At 54.1% G+C, this 15,688-nt stretch overlaps 1 protein-coding gene across 3 annotated transcripts in view; it reads left to right on the top strand.

Annotated features, from left to right (window-relative positions):
• The first annotated feature begins 2,797 nt into the window (after positions 1-2,797).
• ADAMTS7 (ADAM metallopeptidase with thrombospondin type 1 motif 7) overlaps positions 2,798-15,688 on the top strand; it is a 40,419-nt gene continuing 27,528 nt past the window's right edge. The window contains exons 1-5 of one of the 3 annotated variants that reach the window (XR_004315666.1): positions 2,798-3,148; positions 10,573-10,928; positions 13,043-13,208; positions 13,614-13,715; positions 14,330-14,526. Coding sequence is in view for 2 of the 3 variants with exons in the window: in XM_032469096.1 (XP_032324987.1) it covers positions 3,049-3,148; positions 10,573-10,928; positions 13,043-13,208; positions 13,614-13,715; positions 14,330-14,526 (921 nt within the window). In the remaining variant the exon portion in view is untranslated. The remainder of the gene's footprint in view (positions 3,149-10,572; positions 10,929-13,042; positions 13,209-13,613; positions 13,716-14,329; positions 14,527-15,688) is intronic. The other 2 variants (XM_032469096.1, XM_032469098.1) reach the window with 2 other exon arrangements.

Below are 15,688 nucleotides of genomic sequence, written 5' to 3'. Positions count from 1 at the left end.
CTTCCCAAATCTGGAGTTGGCCGGCCTTATTTTTCCAGTTGGTTTATTATTTGTGTCATGAGGGCAGGACTAAACTTCGCAATTCTTTTGTATCCTGTGGCGTCCAGCATGGTTCCCAAGGACGTTTAAAATGAAGGCATCCCAGCAGGATGTGGACAGAGTAAAGGCCAGGACTTGGGACACAAATGGAAACAGGTGGGGACTGTTGTCAGCTGATGGGTTTGAAAACACAAACTCCTAGGCTGCCTTTCAGAAAAGCCTCTAATCTGTGTTTGGCCTTGGCAGCTCACCATAGGAGCGAGGACAGCAGGTTGTGGTGCTGGCCAGGGAGGGCTGTGGGCCTCTCCCTGGATCCTCTCCATCTCTGGGGCTTACTGTGCTGGGGGCTGAGATCACAAAACAAAGAAGACATGACCTGAGCATCTTACAGTATGGCGCACGCACACACAGCAATGCAGTGTGATTCTTGCCCTGATAGGGGTGGCAAAGGGTGTTTTAGGAACCCTGGGAAGGGACTGGGGAACGGCTTTCGGGGATAGGCGACATATAAGCTGAGCCTGAAAGGACAGGTCTCTGATGCACCAGGTTTGTGCCCATTCTTCCCTTTCACCTTCACATGGCTGGTGGTCCTCTTTGTCATTCTGGTCTCTCAGCTCAAATGTCACCTCTTCAGGAAGGTTCTCCTTGATCAACGCAATGGAAAGCAGACCTATCTAATCTCCTAGTTTTATTTTCTTCATAGCCCTTCTCAGCAGCTGGTCTTGTTGATATGTCCGTTTACTAGCTTGTTGCTAGTGGCCCTCCTCCAGAGTGAGAGTTCAAGGGATCAGAGACCATGTCTCTTTCACCACTGCTGTGGCCCTGTGAATACCCAACACCTGTGGGGTGAAGAGATTTGCCAGGTGGAGGGTGGAGTTGAGGTAGGGGGTACCTCTAGAATGCATTGGGCAGGTCAAGGTGAGGAGGACTGAAAAGGGTCCTGTGGCTCTGGCACCAGGATGCAAGATGGTGGAGGGGATGAGCCTGAGGTGCAAACGGGAGGACAAATCTAGATAACTCCCTGGAGAAGTTAGATGGAGAAAGGGAGCAGAGATATGGGGTGGGAAGTAGAGGGACCACCCATCCATGCAGGGGCATAATCGGTATCTTTAATAGGAGGGGGCCAGAATGTTTGTAGACTAAGGGTCAGGAGCCAATGGAGACCAAGGAAAGAGGGGGCCACCCAGAGCAAAGAAGAGAGGACAGCAGCACAGAGGCCTGCAGGAAGCGTTTGTCTCTGACTACTGGATGGTGCCTACTCCACTGTGTCCAGAGGGAGGGAAAAGGCATGGGTGCCAGTTACAGATGCTTGGTGCCCTGAGAGCAGGGGCACAATGCGGTGTCTGAACTGTCCTCTCACTGCAGCAAGGCCATTTGGTGTTAAGGGCAGGGGAGAAATGGAAGGTGGTTGGGTAGGGGCCAGGGACCAAGCAGTGAGTGTAGCTAGGGAGGGAAGTAGGTGAAGCCAGGAGGGGCTGATGGGTGGGGAGAAGACGACGGTGACAAGAGACTGGAGGACGAAAGATATCTGGTGATTGTGAAGATTTAGGGAGGGTGGGAGAGACAGCAGGGTGTGGTCTGAGAGTGGGGCATCGGGGCATCTGGTCTTCAGACTTCAGAGTGGGGCAGGTGGGGATGACATAGCCTAGGCTGTGGCCATGAGAGCTGGTGGCTAAGGTGGAGGGAAAGGTCATTGGAGACAAGGAGGTCAAGAAACTGTGTAGCCATGTGCTATATGGGTCCCCCAGGAGGGTAGCAGGGCTTGAGGTGAAGGAGCCAGAAGGGAGCTTCCAGAAATGAGGGAAAGTGCATGTAAGATGGGGCAAAGAGGAGGTGTGTGGGTGGCAGAAGGCAGGGGGGGCCACACAAAGGCTGGCCAGGGGGAGGAGGCTGACCACCATTGTCTTGAGGAAGAAGAGGGGGGCAGTCTTGAGATAGGGTCAGGTTTAGTGAAGGCAGGAGGTGGCTGGTGGGAGTGTTCCTTGATGGGGGCTCCTGGGAGCACAGAGGGAGGGAGCAGGAAGCCAGATCAGGGCTGGGGCCATGGAAGGACAGATGGCCAGTGTTTGAGAGGGAGGATGTGAGGCTAGGGTTGGCTGGCCTCCAAGCTCCCAGGGGTCCCTGCTGAGAGTCTGTGGGCCCCAGCCCGTGGGCCACTGTGCTTCACTGCAGACAAACACACTTGGAAAGGAGTCTGAACATGAGGACTTAAGGGACTCCGCCCCGTGTGGGAAACGGCTGCCCACTCAGGAAGAGTCTTGGCCTCTCTCCCCAGCTGACTTTGGATCAGACATTACCTAGGGACCCCCAGGGCTCCTGAGGCCCGGCTGCGAGACCCTGGACCCTCAGGATGCCTCCGTGTCCCTTTTCCCCAGAGGGACAGGCCTGCCTAGCCCAGGAAGCACACCGAAGGGCTCGTCCTCTAGCACAGTTTAGGGACAGGGCTGAAATTCCTGAAATTCCAGATTCTTTGAGGGGCCTTGGTGGGCTGAGGTCGGGGAGGGCCCGGCTCGGCTCCACCGCCAGAGGGCGTCCTCGGCCCGGTGGGCGGCCGGGCGGCCGTCGGGGGGCGCTGTCCGCGCCCTGCCCTGGGCCCAGCCCCAGAGCAGTGGGCCGCCGTCTGGGCCCGGGAGGCCCGCGAAGGCGGGGCGAGGGCGGGGCGAGGCCAGGCTGGGGCTGGAGGGCCGGGCCGGGGGCGGGGGAAGGAGTCCGAGGGGCGGGGCGCGGACCCGCCGCCGCGCGCCCTCCCTCTCTCCCTCCCTTTCTTTCTCTCCTTCGTACTCTGGTCTTTTCTTTGCCTCCGCAGCCGGCCGAGGGGGCGGGCCCTGCAGCCTTTGTTGCCTGCGGTCCGAGCGCAGCCGCCTGCCGGGCCGGAGTTCGGGCCCCAGGACGCCGGGAACTGCACACGGGTCGGGCATGTCCTGAGCCGGACCCGGGACCGGGCAGCGAGCAGACGGGACGGACGAGAGTGTGCGTTCAGGGTCGCCAGGCGGCCGCCTGGCCCCGGCCATGCACGGCGGCCTGAGTCCCCGCAGCCCCGCGCCGCTGCTGCGCCCCCTCCTCCTGCTCCTCTGCGCTCTGGCGCCCGGCGCCCACGGATCCTCACCAGGTGAGCGGCTGCCCCGTCACGGTCGGCCCTACCACCCTTTCCCGCTTTCCCAGCCTCGGTTTAGCCCCTTCTCACCTCCGCAGACCCCGCGCCCTCCCGGCTCTGCCTGGAGCTGTCGCGTACCCCGCTCCCCTGGGGATAGGGACAGGGGTGGGGTCGGGGCAGCGAAACCGCTTCGCCGGGGAGCCTTCTCCAGCCACCGACTCCGCTACCTACCCGGGCTGTAGCCAGAATAAAACCCCATACGCTCTTCGGGCTCCAGATTACCCATCTCCCGTGCAGCAGACCGCATCTGTCTCTGCCAGGGATCTATCGTTAGAAGGGCTGGACGGAGCGTGGCTTACACACGATGATTCGGTGTCTTGCCTTCATCAGTGTGCCTCGTGTGAAAAGCAGCCTGGCCAAGACTCTGCGGGCAAGGGCGCAGGGTCGCAGGTCTACGCGGTCCCCCGCCGCCGCCCCTGCCCACCGCCTCTGGGCTGCCCGCCCGGCCCTCGGCGGCTCCCGGGGCCGGGTCTCGCGCGGCCCTTGGACTTCCTGCCTCCCCCTCCCCCTAGTGTGAAGGCGCCGGGAGTGGAGCGGGGAGAAGTAGCTTCTTTCCCCAGCCCTGGGCTTGGCTCTCCCCGCCCCGCCCGGCCAGGCCTCCGACGAAGCCTCTGGCCCGGGGCCAGAATCTTGCTCGGCCGCCGTCGGCCGGTCAGCGGAGCTCCTGTAGTGTCCGGAGCAGCCGGCCTGGGAATTTAGGAACAGAGGGTGTAGGGGACCCCTGGCCTGCGGCTCAGGGAGCTCCTGGTCTGATGGGGGCGGGTCGGACGGTGGGGAGAGCCTTGCAGGCGAGGCAGTCGGGAAGGCTTTGTAGGGGAGGAGGGGCCTGAGCTTGGAGGGATTGGAAGGATGGATGAACTTTGGATGGGCTGGAAGTGTGTGTGTAGGGGCGGGGGTGCATCCCGGCAGGGCGTTGGGGCGTGGGAGGGGTGTGGATTTGGCTGAACTAGGCTTGCGTGCTGGGGATGGGGGAGACCTGCCTCTCCAGCAGAGGGATTGTGGTTGTGAGGCTAGAAAAGCATCTGGCTGGGAATGGAGGGGATTTAAACCAGATCTTAGAGGTTTGGGGAGTGTTGAGAGGAGGAGCTGATGAAAGCAGTGTTTTAGGGAGGCTCTAGCAACAATGCATAGGGAGTAGAGCAAACATTTAATAAGACCTACTATGTGCCAGCCTCCCTAATTCTTATTTCTCATCATCTCCACAACAACTCTGCAAGGTGCATGAAGGAAAGTCCTTTTATGGGTGAGGGAACAGGCTGAGAGAGGAGACTGACCTGCTAGTTTGGACATCCGGGCTACCTGGGTGAAGCCTGTGTTTTCCCACTGCTCAGAGCTGGGGACCCATGAGGATGAACCAGGTGAAGGGAATGAGGCAGCAGGCAAGTGGTTTCCCCAAGAAATTGCCCGAACTTGGGCCCAGGCCCCCTGATAGCTGTGGGATAAAGCTAGTGGAGGGAGTTCCCTGTGGTCAGGCTCCCTTTCATTTCCACTGCAGGCCAGACACAGATATGAGCCCACCCATTTGTTAAATGGGGATAATGGTATCCACTTCACAGGGTTTTTTTTTTAAGAATTAAGTGAGATGCTGAATGTGACTGCTTAGCACTGGGCAGAGACTGCCATTTGGTGGCCATTATATTTATTAATCTGCCAGGCAGACCCAGTAGGATCAGAGAGTCCTTGGTGCATCCTTTAACTTGGACCTGCCATTTGGGGTGGAGGCAGGTTAGGCACCCCTCCTATCTACCCTGGATCCCCCCTTCAGGGTGAGTGTCTGTCTCCAGCGTCCCCATAGATACTCCAGGGGCCTGGGCCCTCCCCGGTCTGCTTGCACCCAGGATCCCCAACCCCGAGCTGCTGAGCTCTGTTTTCTTTGGAGTTTCCTGGGGGACTTAGGCTGGGGCTCAGCCTACCGAACACTGCCTTCTTTGAGGCCAAAGAGTGCATCTTGGGCTCCCTTTTAAGAAAATGAGACAAACCAAAGGACTTGTTGGGATTGATGTTTTGGTAGGGCAGGGACCCACCCAAACCCTCGCACATGTGAGCTCTCAGTGTGTGCGTGCACACGTGCCTGCAGGCAAGTGCAGACGGGCTTGAGGAGGAGGGTGTGTGTCACACACACACACTGTGGTTATTTTTTCTCTTTGGCATGAGCTATGGGTCGTTTGAAGGGCTGGATTGTAACTCAGGTACTTGATAAGGAGGTGAGGGTAAACACCATGTTGGCATTTCTCTGGTGGAAGCTCCAAAGTGACAGTTCTGTCACCTAGGGATGATATTCAAAGTATTTAACACCTGGTGTGGCTGGATCTCCGCCCAATCACAACTGACCTTCCTCTCTGGCAGAACAGGCTCAGCTGTGAACCACTGGAATAGTACCTGCTCCCATCCCACTGCGGCTTTAGCCCCGCTGGCTCAGCTCTGATGCACCCACGAGCCAGAGACGAACTGCAATTACCCTTTGCTGGCACTGGGTGGTGGTAACTTCAGCCACCAAGGTCTCTGCAGGGGTCAGCTGTAAGAGATGTTGAAAGAGTTGGTTATTTTTAACTCATTCTGTTCTCCTTTAAAAATATTTTAATGGCAAAACAATACATATTATTAAAAAAAGAAGGTAGAACAAAACAAAATTAAAATTATTGCAGTAAAAGTGGTAACATCCTGTAAATCTTTTTTTCTTTTTGATTAGAAAAACATTTTATTAAGCCATTAGGCAAAGAGATAAAAATAGGTTTTGAAAGAAATAGTTAAGTATTCTTTAGAACTTCTCTTGCTAATTTTCAATAACTTAGTTTACATTTTCTATGTGCTATCTACTCTTCTAAGCCCTTCCATATTAACTCATTGAATTCTCAAACAACCTAAGGAACAGCTATCGTCAGATCCATTTTACAGACAGAGAGACTGAGACTGAGTGGTAGAGTAATTTACCCACGGCCTCATAGCTGTGGGTGGCTGAGCTGAGACTGAAACCCAGGCCCTCTGACTCTGGAGCATACTAATTCGAATGCCTTTCACCTGCAGCATGTTTCTGCCTGGCCCCATCATATTTTTGAACTTAAGAAGATGCTTCTTTATAACTCTCTTTAATTTCTGTCTTGCAGTAATTTCCCAAGGTCTAGAGCAGGGATTCTCAACAGGACTGCACATCCCCGAGATCATGGATCCCTCCCCAGGGACACTTTCTAGCTTTTGGAGCCGTTTCTCCTCAGTGGTTCAGATTGCCAAGTCACACGCATACTGACTTCTTCCACCTACCTGTGTTTGAGGACACTGCTGTCACCTAGAAGTGTGTTGGGTAGTTTCAGTTTTTCTAGTGTACTGAGCACTTCAGGGCTGGTTGGCATCAGCAGCCCCCATACCTTCAGCTCATCTTTAGCAGCCTTGGCTGTGACTGTTCACGCCCTGGGAACTGCTGGTAATACTCAGTTAAAACAAAGCCTTGGAGTGTAGATGTTATTCTCCATCTCTTTGCCCTGTGATCCTCCTGATGTTTTCTGACCTCCTTATATTCTCTGAGAAGGTGAGGAGACTGAGGCTCATCAAGGTGAAATGACTGTCCAGGCCATACAATTATTAAATGGCTGAGTTGGGACCCCAACTGGGTCTTCCAGTGTTCAAAGCCCATGCTTTTGACAGTGCATTATTTTCTCAGTCCATTGTCTCTCATTTCCCAAAACACATGCCTGGGCCCAGCTTAACTTCTTGCTGCTTGTTCCCGGCACTACTGGCTTCTTCCTGGTTCTCTGGGGACCCACCATCTGGTGTCTACCACCAACATGCCCTCTTCATCTTCGTAGTTAAACATGTGCCCACATGTCCAAGGACATTTCACATGTGCCCCTTTTGACAAAGCTTTCCTTCAACCCTGTCTGTCTGTGGGGTAGCCCCTCCCCTTGCTTGGACCTTCTCAGCACTGTGCTGGGGGAAGGATCACAAGGGCCTTGCACCATTTCTCTGAGGGCAAGGATGGTGTCTTATACATTTTCCTGGACTTGGGGGCACCGAACTCTCCCTCCCAACACCAAATGCCATGGACCAGGTAGGTTAACATAGGGCTGGTGGGAAGAAGACATTTTTCTTAAAACATAGGGCCTCTTGGCCCATCTCTTGTTTTCTCAGTTTTGTTAGAGATTCAATTCTTTACTGAATGAAAAACAAGACAAGTGTGAAGCTGAGGGCAACGTATATTTAGCTAAAGCTTTGGGAACAGCATAGGGAGTGGTGGAGACTGAGGTGGAGGGGGAGCACAGTCCTTCTCTAAAGGGTCGCTTCTGACAAGTGGGAATTTAGGCCTCACATGGATAGATGATAAAACTTTTCAAGGAAAGCTGAAAATTAAGGGTTTTGTACTTGATCATGTGATTTTTTAAAATAGGCAATTGATTAAATATTTTAAATATTTGTGCCAACCCAACAAACCACATCTCCCCCCACCCCAAAAAAATCAATAAACTGACAAGAAACAAGTCTGCAGGCTGAAGTTGTGAAGTTGCTATCCCAAATGCCTTATTAGGATGTCAGAGCAAGAGCTCTTAAATTATACAGCCCAGTGGCTTCTAAATGCCAGCCCCGGAAAATGGTTACATCAGAATCCCTAGAAGGTTTAGAAAAATACAGAAAAAACACAGATTCTGGGGCTTCAGAGCCCTGGGTCTATGGGATCAGAGTCTCTGAGCTGAGACCTGGGCGGCTGCAGTTCCTCAGAGCTCTCCAGGTACTGCTGATGTTAAGCCAGGTTCACATCATGAGTAATTTCCAAACTTCCCTGATGATCACAGTCCCCTGAGGCTCCTGATAAAAACACAGCTTCCCAGTCCCATTTCCTGGAGATGCTGATTCAGTTGGTCTGAGACAGGGCCTGGGAATTTGTTTTTTAACAAATTCTCATCTGAGAAGTCTGGAAAATCCTTGCACTGGTGCCCTCCTGAAACTCAGAGCCAGGGAAGATTTGTCCAGAACCACATAGCAAGTTACCCCAGCCACACTGCCTTCTGCCTCTCAGAGCATGCTCTGATGGCCCACCCGCTGGGGCTGTGTGGGTGGTAGGGGATGTCCTCAGCAGAGGGGCACACCACTGGTGCAGGCAGGGCACTCTACATATAGCTTGGCAGGAGACAGGGAGGGTGAGTTGCGTTTGTGCAGCCTGGCTCGTACGGAACTTCAGGCTGGACTTGGCAGCCACACAGAGAGCCCTGGTGGGACAGCTGCACGGCACCCAGGCATTCTTGTGGGCCCAAGGGGTCATTGTCATGGGCAGCCACGATCTGAGCTGAGCTTCAAGCCAGTTGGTCTGGGCAGGCCCTGGGGCTGGGAGAAACTGCAGGTGGGCCACTTTCTTTCCTGCTCCTCAGAGCCTGAGAGCTGCAGAGAAGGAAAAGGGGAGACAAGAGCATCAGCTCTGGGGGTCCTGGGTCCTGCCCACCCCTGGCAGTGCTGCTCTGATGTGTGTATATGTCCACGTGAGATTTCTTTTGAGGACTAGGTCTGGTGGCCAAAATAGTTTGAAAAACTTGATCTAGTCCAACTCCTTTATGTTGGCGATGGGGAAACAGGCCCAGCTGCTGAGAATGTAGAACAGTGTTACTGAAGAAACTGAAGCCATTTGGGAGATTTAACTACTCTCGCTGCATGGCTTTAGTCCAGTCTCAGCACTTCTCTGAATGTCCCTTTGCTTTCTCCAGAGGCAATCTGGAGACTTTACTGCAGGTGTCCTAACCTGGGATCCGCAGCCACAGGGACACGGGTAGGATTCAGAGGATCCATGAACTTGGATGGGAATATATTACATCTTTAATTTTTCTAACCTTGAAGTGAAATTTAGCATTTCCTTCAATTATAAATACTAGCAACAAATCACAACAGTATTAGCAGCATCTGTGATTTTGCTATGAACAGGAAAAAAAGCAAATTTTTTACTCTCAATACAGTTGCAGGTATCTTGAAATAAGGTTGATGCTCATCAGTACTTCAAAATCACCATAGTGGTTAAATCTGCTGTTAGATCTTTAATGCATTAATAAAGGAGCACATAATTCCACATCTACTTTTTAAATTATTTTGATAACTGTATTTCAATATAATCAATTTTCTTCGTATTCCTATATATTTTCTCTTATGCATTTAAAACAATATTCTGAGGAGCAGAATCCATGGGGCAAAAAAAAAAAAAAAAAAAAAAAGTAAGAATCAAGCCTTACTGGGAAATCCAAGCAGACAGAATGACTAGGAAATGATTCAGCAAATGGCAAGGGCCTGAACAGAAGTCCACAAAAATTTCCCAGCCCTGGAACCTTTTCTTCAAATGAACTCTTGCATGTGAAAGAAAGAAACCAGAGCTGCTCTGCTGAAGTGGTAGTGGTGAGCGGCCAGGGAGCCCTACCTGGGTGGTCCTGCTCTGACTCCCCATGTCAGAAGGCCAGGAGATGCATGCAGAATCTTCAGGCACTTAAAAAACCCATCAGGCTAATAATAGTCATGATAATCATAACTGCCATCACATTCAGTCAGTGGGTCAGGCATTGTTACGTGGATAACCCTCACAACAGCTCCAAGAGTGTAAGATATTATCCCCATCCTACAAATTTTACACAAATATCTACTGGGAAATTACCAGTTTCCAGCCATTCTTCTGGCACTTAAAATCTTCAACAAAGACTATAAAAATTCTTGCCCTCCTAGAGTTCATATTCGGAGGAGATAGAGATAGAAAAATGGAAAAAATAATGAAGATTTTAAGTGATACAGTATGTCCAAAGTGCTATGGGGAAAAATAAAGCAGGGAAGGGGGATAGTGAGACCCCGGGAGTTGCAATTTTAAAATAAAGTGAGGAGAGCTTTGAGGAAGGACTTGAGGGAGGTGAGGGGTTTAGTTACGTGGATAACTGAGGGAAGTGTGTTCCAGGTAGAGGGAACAGTGATGCAAAATCTGAGGCAGGAGCATGTCTGACTTGTTTGAAGAATAGCAAGGAGGCCAGGGGGCGGCAGGTGTAGCAGAGATGAGATTGGAGAGGTAACACTGCCTGGGGTCCCACAGGCCGTTGCCAGAACTCTTGACTTCGGCTGTGTGAGAGCTGAGAGCCACTGCAGAGTTTTGAGCAGACAAGGGCCATGATCTGACTGATCCCTGTAATAAGTCCCTGTGAGTGCTCTGTTGAAAGCCGACCAGGGGAGAGGGACGCCAGGTGGGCAAGAGTGGAAGCAGCAGGGCCTGTTAACAAGTTATCCCTATAACCTAGATGGAGCAACCGAGGCGCCGAGAGGTCAAGTAGCAGAGCTGGTGGCGGGCGGCGCGGTGAGGATTTGAATCCCGGCACTGTGACCTCAGCCGCCCTCGCCTGGCCGCTCCCCACTCCGGTCCCTGGGTCTCCTCCCTGCAGGGCACGCTGCCAAGGGCCGGGCGGCGCTGGACATCGTGCACCCGGTGCGCGTGGACGCAGGGGGCTCCTTCCTGTCCTACGAGCTGTGGCCGCGCGCGCTGCGCAAGCGAGACGTGTCCGCGCGGCGCGGGGCTCCCGCCTTCTACGAGCTGCAGTACCGCGGCCGCGAGCTGCGCTTCAACCTGACCGCTAACCCGCACCTGCTGGCGCCCGGCTTCGTGAGCGAGACGCGGAGGCGCGGAGGCCTGGGCCACGCGCAAATCCGGGCCCGCGCCCCCGCCTGCCACCTGCTGGGCGAGGTGCAAGACCCCGAGCTCGAGGGCGGCCTAGCGGCCATCAGCGCCTGCGACGGCCTGGTGAGTGTCAGCGCGGTGAGTCGGCGGGACGCGGGGCTGCCCCCACCCGCCCCGCGGCCTGGCCACGGCCCTGCCTGCTGGATCTGACCCATCTGCTCTTCCTCTCCCAGTCTCAGCAGTCACACCTGTAAAATGGGTGGACAACACAGGCCTCGTTCTCAACGACAGCGTCTCTCAAACTTTCATGTTAGAGCCAGAATCACGTGTGTCTTGTTAAAACCGAGTGTCCCATGGGGGTAGCGGGGAGCAAAACTTGCGTTTCTGACAATTTCTCAGTGTTGAAGCTGCAGGTTCAGACACCCTACTTTGTGGTGTGTGTAGACTAAATAACTCAGAAAGCAGCTGAGTCCCTCTTTGAGGGGTCACTTATGACTTTGTTCTCCCCACCCCCAGACTCCTTTTGGCTGCTTTTCTCCAGGACAGGCGTCCGGCCTTTTTCTTGCCTCAGGGGGTGTTGAGGCTACCTCCCAGCTGCAGGCCTCATTTTCCCGAGTTTTTCTGGACTGAGGTGATGCTGGTTACTGCGTGCAGCCCTAATTGCCCCCCTCTGCGAGAGTGCGGAGTTAGAGTAGCTCCATTGCAGGCAGGTAGGGCTCCTTTCTGCTCTGGATTAGGTGACCGGCCCTGCCCTTCCAGCTGCAGAGGGTGGGGTATGGGAAGACTAGGGGGCGATGGGTGCACATTCTCAGCCATCCACTGTTCCCAGGAGGGAGCCTCAGCTCAGATTGCTCAGGAGAAGCTGTGGGCGGTGGCAGGACAAGGCCTAATGACAGACAGCTCCCATCACAGGCTGCAGGATATCTGCGCCTTTAACAGCCCATCTGTCTTGGAAAGGAACCTGTCCTCCTCCCTTTCCATACAGTTAGTTAATCTTGTTGAGCCTGTGTGACAGCTGCACCCACGGGCATGGTTCCCATTTTCCAGATGAAGAAGCAGGCTCAGAGAGGAGCTTGCCCAAGATAGCTCAGTTATCTAGTGGTGGCATCTGCATTCAGCCCAGGTTTCCAGCCCCTAGAGCTGATGATCACTTTCTAACGCTCCAGCCCTGCATGACCCAACTGGCAGGTGGACTTGGAGCCAATGCGGGAGGTCCAAGGGAGGTTACTCCTTCTTCTTTGTTGGAGTCCTGAGCCTCCTTAGGAGATGGTGGATTGTTCAAAGATACTTCCCAAGACCCCTTCCTCCCCTGGCCTCTCTCAGTGCCATAGGACATGCCCAAGACATCCCTGCCAACTTTCTTTCTCTGGCAGACCCTGGGACCAGGGAAGAGGATGTCCTGGTGGCAGTGGGCATCTCCATGGCCATCTTGTTAGATTTGGGTGCAGACCTCTTCCTTCCTTCCTTCCTTCCTTCCTTCCTTCCTTCCTTCCTTTCTTTCTTTCTTTCTTTCTTTCTTTCTTTCTTTCTTTCTTTCTTTCTTTCTTTTCTTTCTTTCTTTCTTTCTTTCTTTCTTTTCTTTCTTTCTTTCTTTCTTTCTTTCTTTCTTTCTTTCTTTCTTTCTTCCTTTCTTCCTTTCTTTCTTCCTTTCTCTCTGTTATCAAATTTTTCTTTTTATTGAGATATAATTGACATATTAGTTTCAAGCAATGATTTGACAGCTGTGTATATTGTGAAATGATACAATAAGTCTAGTTACAAATTTTTGTGTACATAGAGTTACAGACTTTTTTCCTTGTGGTGAGAACTTTTAAAATCTCTCAGCAACTTTCAAACATACAGTACAGTATTACTGACTATGGTCACCATGCTGTACATTACATCCCCGGGGCTTTTTTTTTTTTCATTTTTGATGTTAAGCTTTTAATTGTAATTCCTGCTTATCTCCGGGGATTTCTTGCTTCTCATGGACTAAGGGGTGGGGTGGGTATATGGAGCAGCTTCCTGGGAGTGGTGGCTTCTGAGCTCAGCCTAGAAGCCCTTGGCTGTGTGAAATGGCAGGGAGGAAGATTCCAGGCAGAAGGTGCAAAGTGAACAAAAGCCCAGAGGGAGGAAAATGCAGTGTACCTGGGGTCAGTCAGGGGTTGTGGGCTCCGCTGGGCAGGGCGGGCCTCAGATCGTCAGGAAGAGCAGCTGAGCGCCAGCCCTGCTGTGTGCCCCTCGTGCTTCTTCCCCAGAAAGGGGTGTTCCAGCTCTCCCACGAGGACTACTTCATTGAGCCCCTGGATGGTGTCCTAGCCCGGCCTGGCCGTGCCCAGCCCCACGTGGTATACAAGCGCCAAGCCCCTGACAGGCGGGCAGAGCTGGGGGAATCCAGGGCTGCAGGCACCTGTGGGGTGAAAGGTATGCTCCTCTGTGGCCAGCTCTGGGGTAAGGGGATGGGACTGGGGGCATGGAGGGTCCTTTCTAGAAACTTCTCTCAATAACCCCATGTCCAGCTTCTGTTGGACCAAAGGGACACAGACAGACCAAGAAACAACATCATCACAGCCTGTGCCCTCCATATGTGTCACGGGCTTGAGGCCTCTGCCTGTCAGGCCTGCCCCAGCTCATCCCTGGACTGACCCCTCTCACTGCTACCTCATCTACTCCCTCTACCTCAGGGCTCCATCATCCCTGCCCCCTTCCCCACTCACTGTCTGTGGACCTCCAGTTCTGCCAACCATTCTTCCTCAAGTGTCCAGGCAGGGCCGGGTCATACCCAACCCCAGCAGGACAGTTAGCCAGGAACCTCCCTCCCCTCCCCAGTCTGGTCCCACCCCAGAGTAACTGACTTCAATTGTTGGGGACCTAGAGTGTGGTACCACCAGTGCCTCTTCTGCAGAGTGGCCACAGCCCTGGCCAGTCCAGGTAAGGAGCTGCTTGCTAAGGGCTACTGGGGTTTGGGAGCTGTTCCAGCTTCACAAGCTGCCAACAGCTTGGGGACTCTATTTGCTGGAACAGACACCCACAGAGGCACGCTTCTTGGCCTCAGTTTCCCCAGCTTCATAGATGTGCTGCTTCTTCTGATCTGGGGGCAGCCTCGGCCAGTGGGGCGGGTCTCCAGTGGGGTCAGCTGGGTTGGGTCTTGGCCAGCGTCCCCAGGCTGGGGGTTAGGCCAGGGGGTCTGCATGTGCTGGCACATACTCACCACAGTGGGGGAGGGAGCAACGTGGGGAGTTAGGGTCCCAGGAGCTCGCTCACGGGCACAGTGATTTACTGTGTTCATAGCCACCATTTCATCGGCTGATCAGCTTTTCTATTTATAGTCAGGGATCCCCAGGGCCAGAGAAGGGAAGTGAGCAGGTCAGGGTCACATGGCATGGGTCCGAGGCAAAGTCATGATGGGAAGCCAGGCCTCCTGCCTTTGATCCCAGCACTGTTCCCGCTGACCCAGAGAGAACTCGCTATGAAGAAGCCCTGGAGTTGCGGGTCCTGAACCCAGTCTGCTGGCAGCTAACCCCTACCCCGTCTGGGGCCCACAGAGTCCCCAGATCTGGAGACCCGGCGGGAGCGTTGGGAGCAGCGGCAGCAGTGGCGACGGCAGCGGCCGAGGCGTCTACACCAGCGCTCAGTCAGCAAAGAGAAGTGGGTGGAGACCCTGGTGGTAGCTGATACCAAAATGGTGGAGTACCACGGGCAGCCAAATGTCGAGAACTACGTGCTGACCATCATGAACATGGTGAGGCTGCTGCGGGCGGTGGGCAGTGGTGGGTGGTGAGGGCTGCCAGGGGGTGGTGTTGATGAGGTACAAAGGGTGTGTGTACCCCAGGTTCAGGCCCCAAGCAGGAGGTACAGGCTCCAAGCTCTTGAGTCCAGGAGAAGATGGGAAGCCCCGCAGGGAATCACTAGGAGAGAGCCCTGGCAGAGGTGGGGCCTTTGGGGCTGCTGTGGGACATTGTTGGGTGTCATGTCACTTCACTGGCTCAGCAGCCTCCACCTGCTGCCGGGACCAGGGCTAGGGGAGGGGAGGCTGAGGCAGCCAGAACCCTGTGCCTGCCCGGGGGAGCTTGTAGGCTGGTTGGCTCATCCAGATCACTCTGAACAAACACCTCCTTCCTCTGGGCCAGGATGTCAGCACACCTTAGAATTAGAAGGGTCTGTTCAGCTCAGGGGTCTACTAGCTGGTGATCTTGGACAAGCCATGTTACCTGTCTTAGCCTCAGCTTGCTCGTCTGTGATCTGGGGGTGACATTAGTGCCTTACGGGGTTGGCATACTGCTCTTGACCCCACAGTTGAGATAGCTAGCCCCTGAGAGGGTGAGTGACTTGCCCCGGTCACACAGCAAGGCAGGACAGAGCCCAATAGGAGCCCAGGTCTCCTAAATCCCCCTGGGTCACCGTGGCTGAGTGGAGCTGGTGATTCCCCAAGTTGCCTGCAGTGCCAGCCACTTCTCCCTGCCACTGCCCCGGGCGTGCAGGTGGGCAGCCTCAGGCAGCCAAGCTGCTTCCTGCGGCCCTGACCCTGAGAGAAAAGATGTCTGCCCCTGGCATTCTTAGCAGGCCACCCACTGCACAATGCTGTTTCCCTCCTGGTCTAGATGCTTGAGGGCAGGGTGAGGGGTGTGTGCTCTGCAGCTGACGTGGCCAGTGTCATACTCCACAACTTCCCCCCCATGCCAGCTTTTCATCCCTGCAACAATAAAGGACGTGCCTCTGGATGATCCAAGGTCTGGCCATGCCTTTTATAGCCTTGAAGCCTGGGCTCAGAGAAAGGAAGGGGCTCCGTCCACGGCCATCGTGCCCCCGCTGCTCGAGCCTGCATTGGCAAGCCTAGCTCTGGGCCAATTTCTGCCTGACTTGGCCACCCTTGTTGGCTCCCTGCTCCTTATGGAATGAAGGCC

The sequence above is a fragment of the Camelus ferus genome, chromosome 27 (genome assembly GCF_009834535.1).
Source record: "Camelus ferus isolate YT-003-E chromosome 27, BCGSAC_Cfer_1.0, whole genome shotgun sequence".
In the NCBI taxonomy this organism is placed as follows: Eukaryota; Metazoa; Chordata; class Mammalia; order Artiodactyla; family Camelidae; genus Camelus; species Camelus ferus.
The sequence above is the reverse complement of the archived record's forward strand: the minus strand, read 5'-3'. Positions and strand labels throughout refer to the sequence as shown.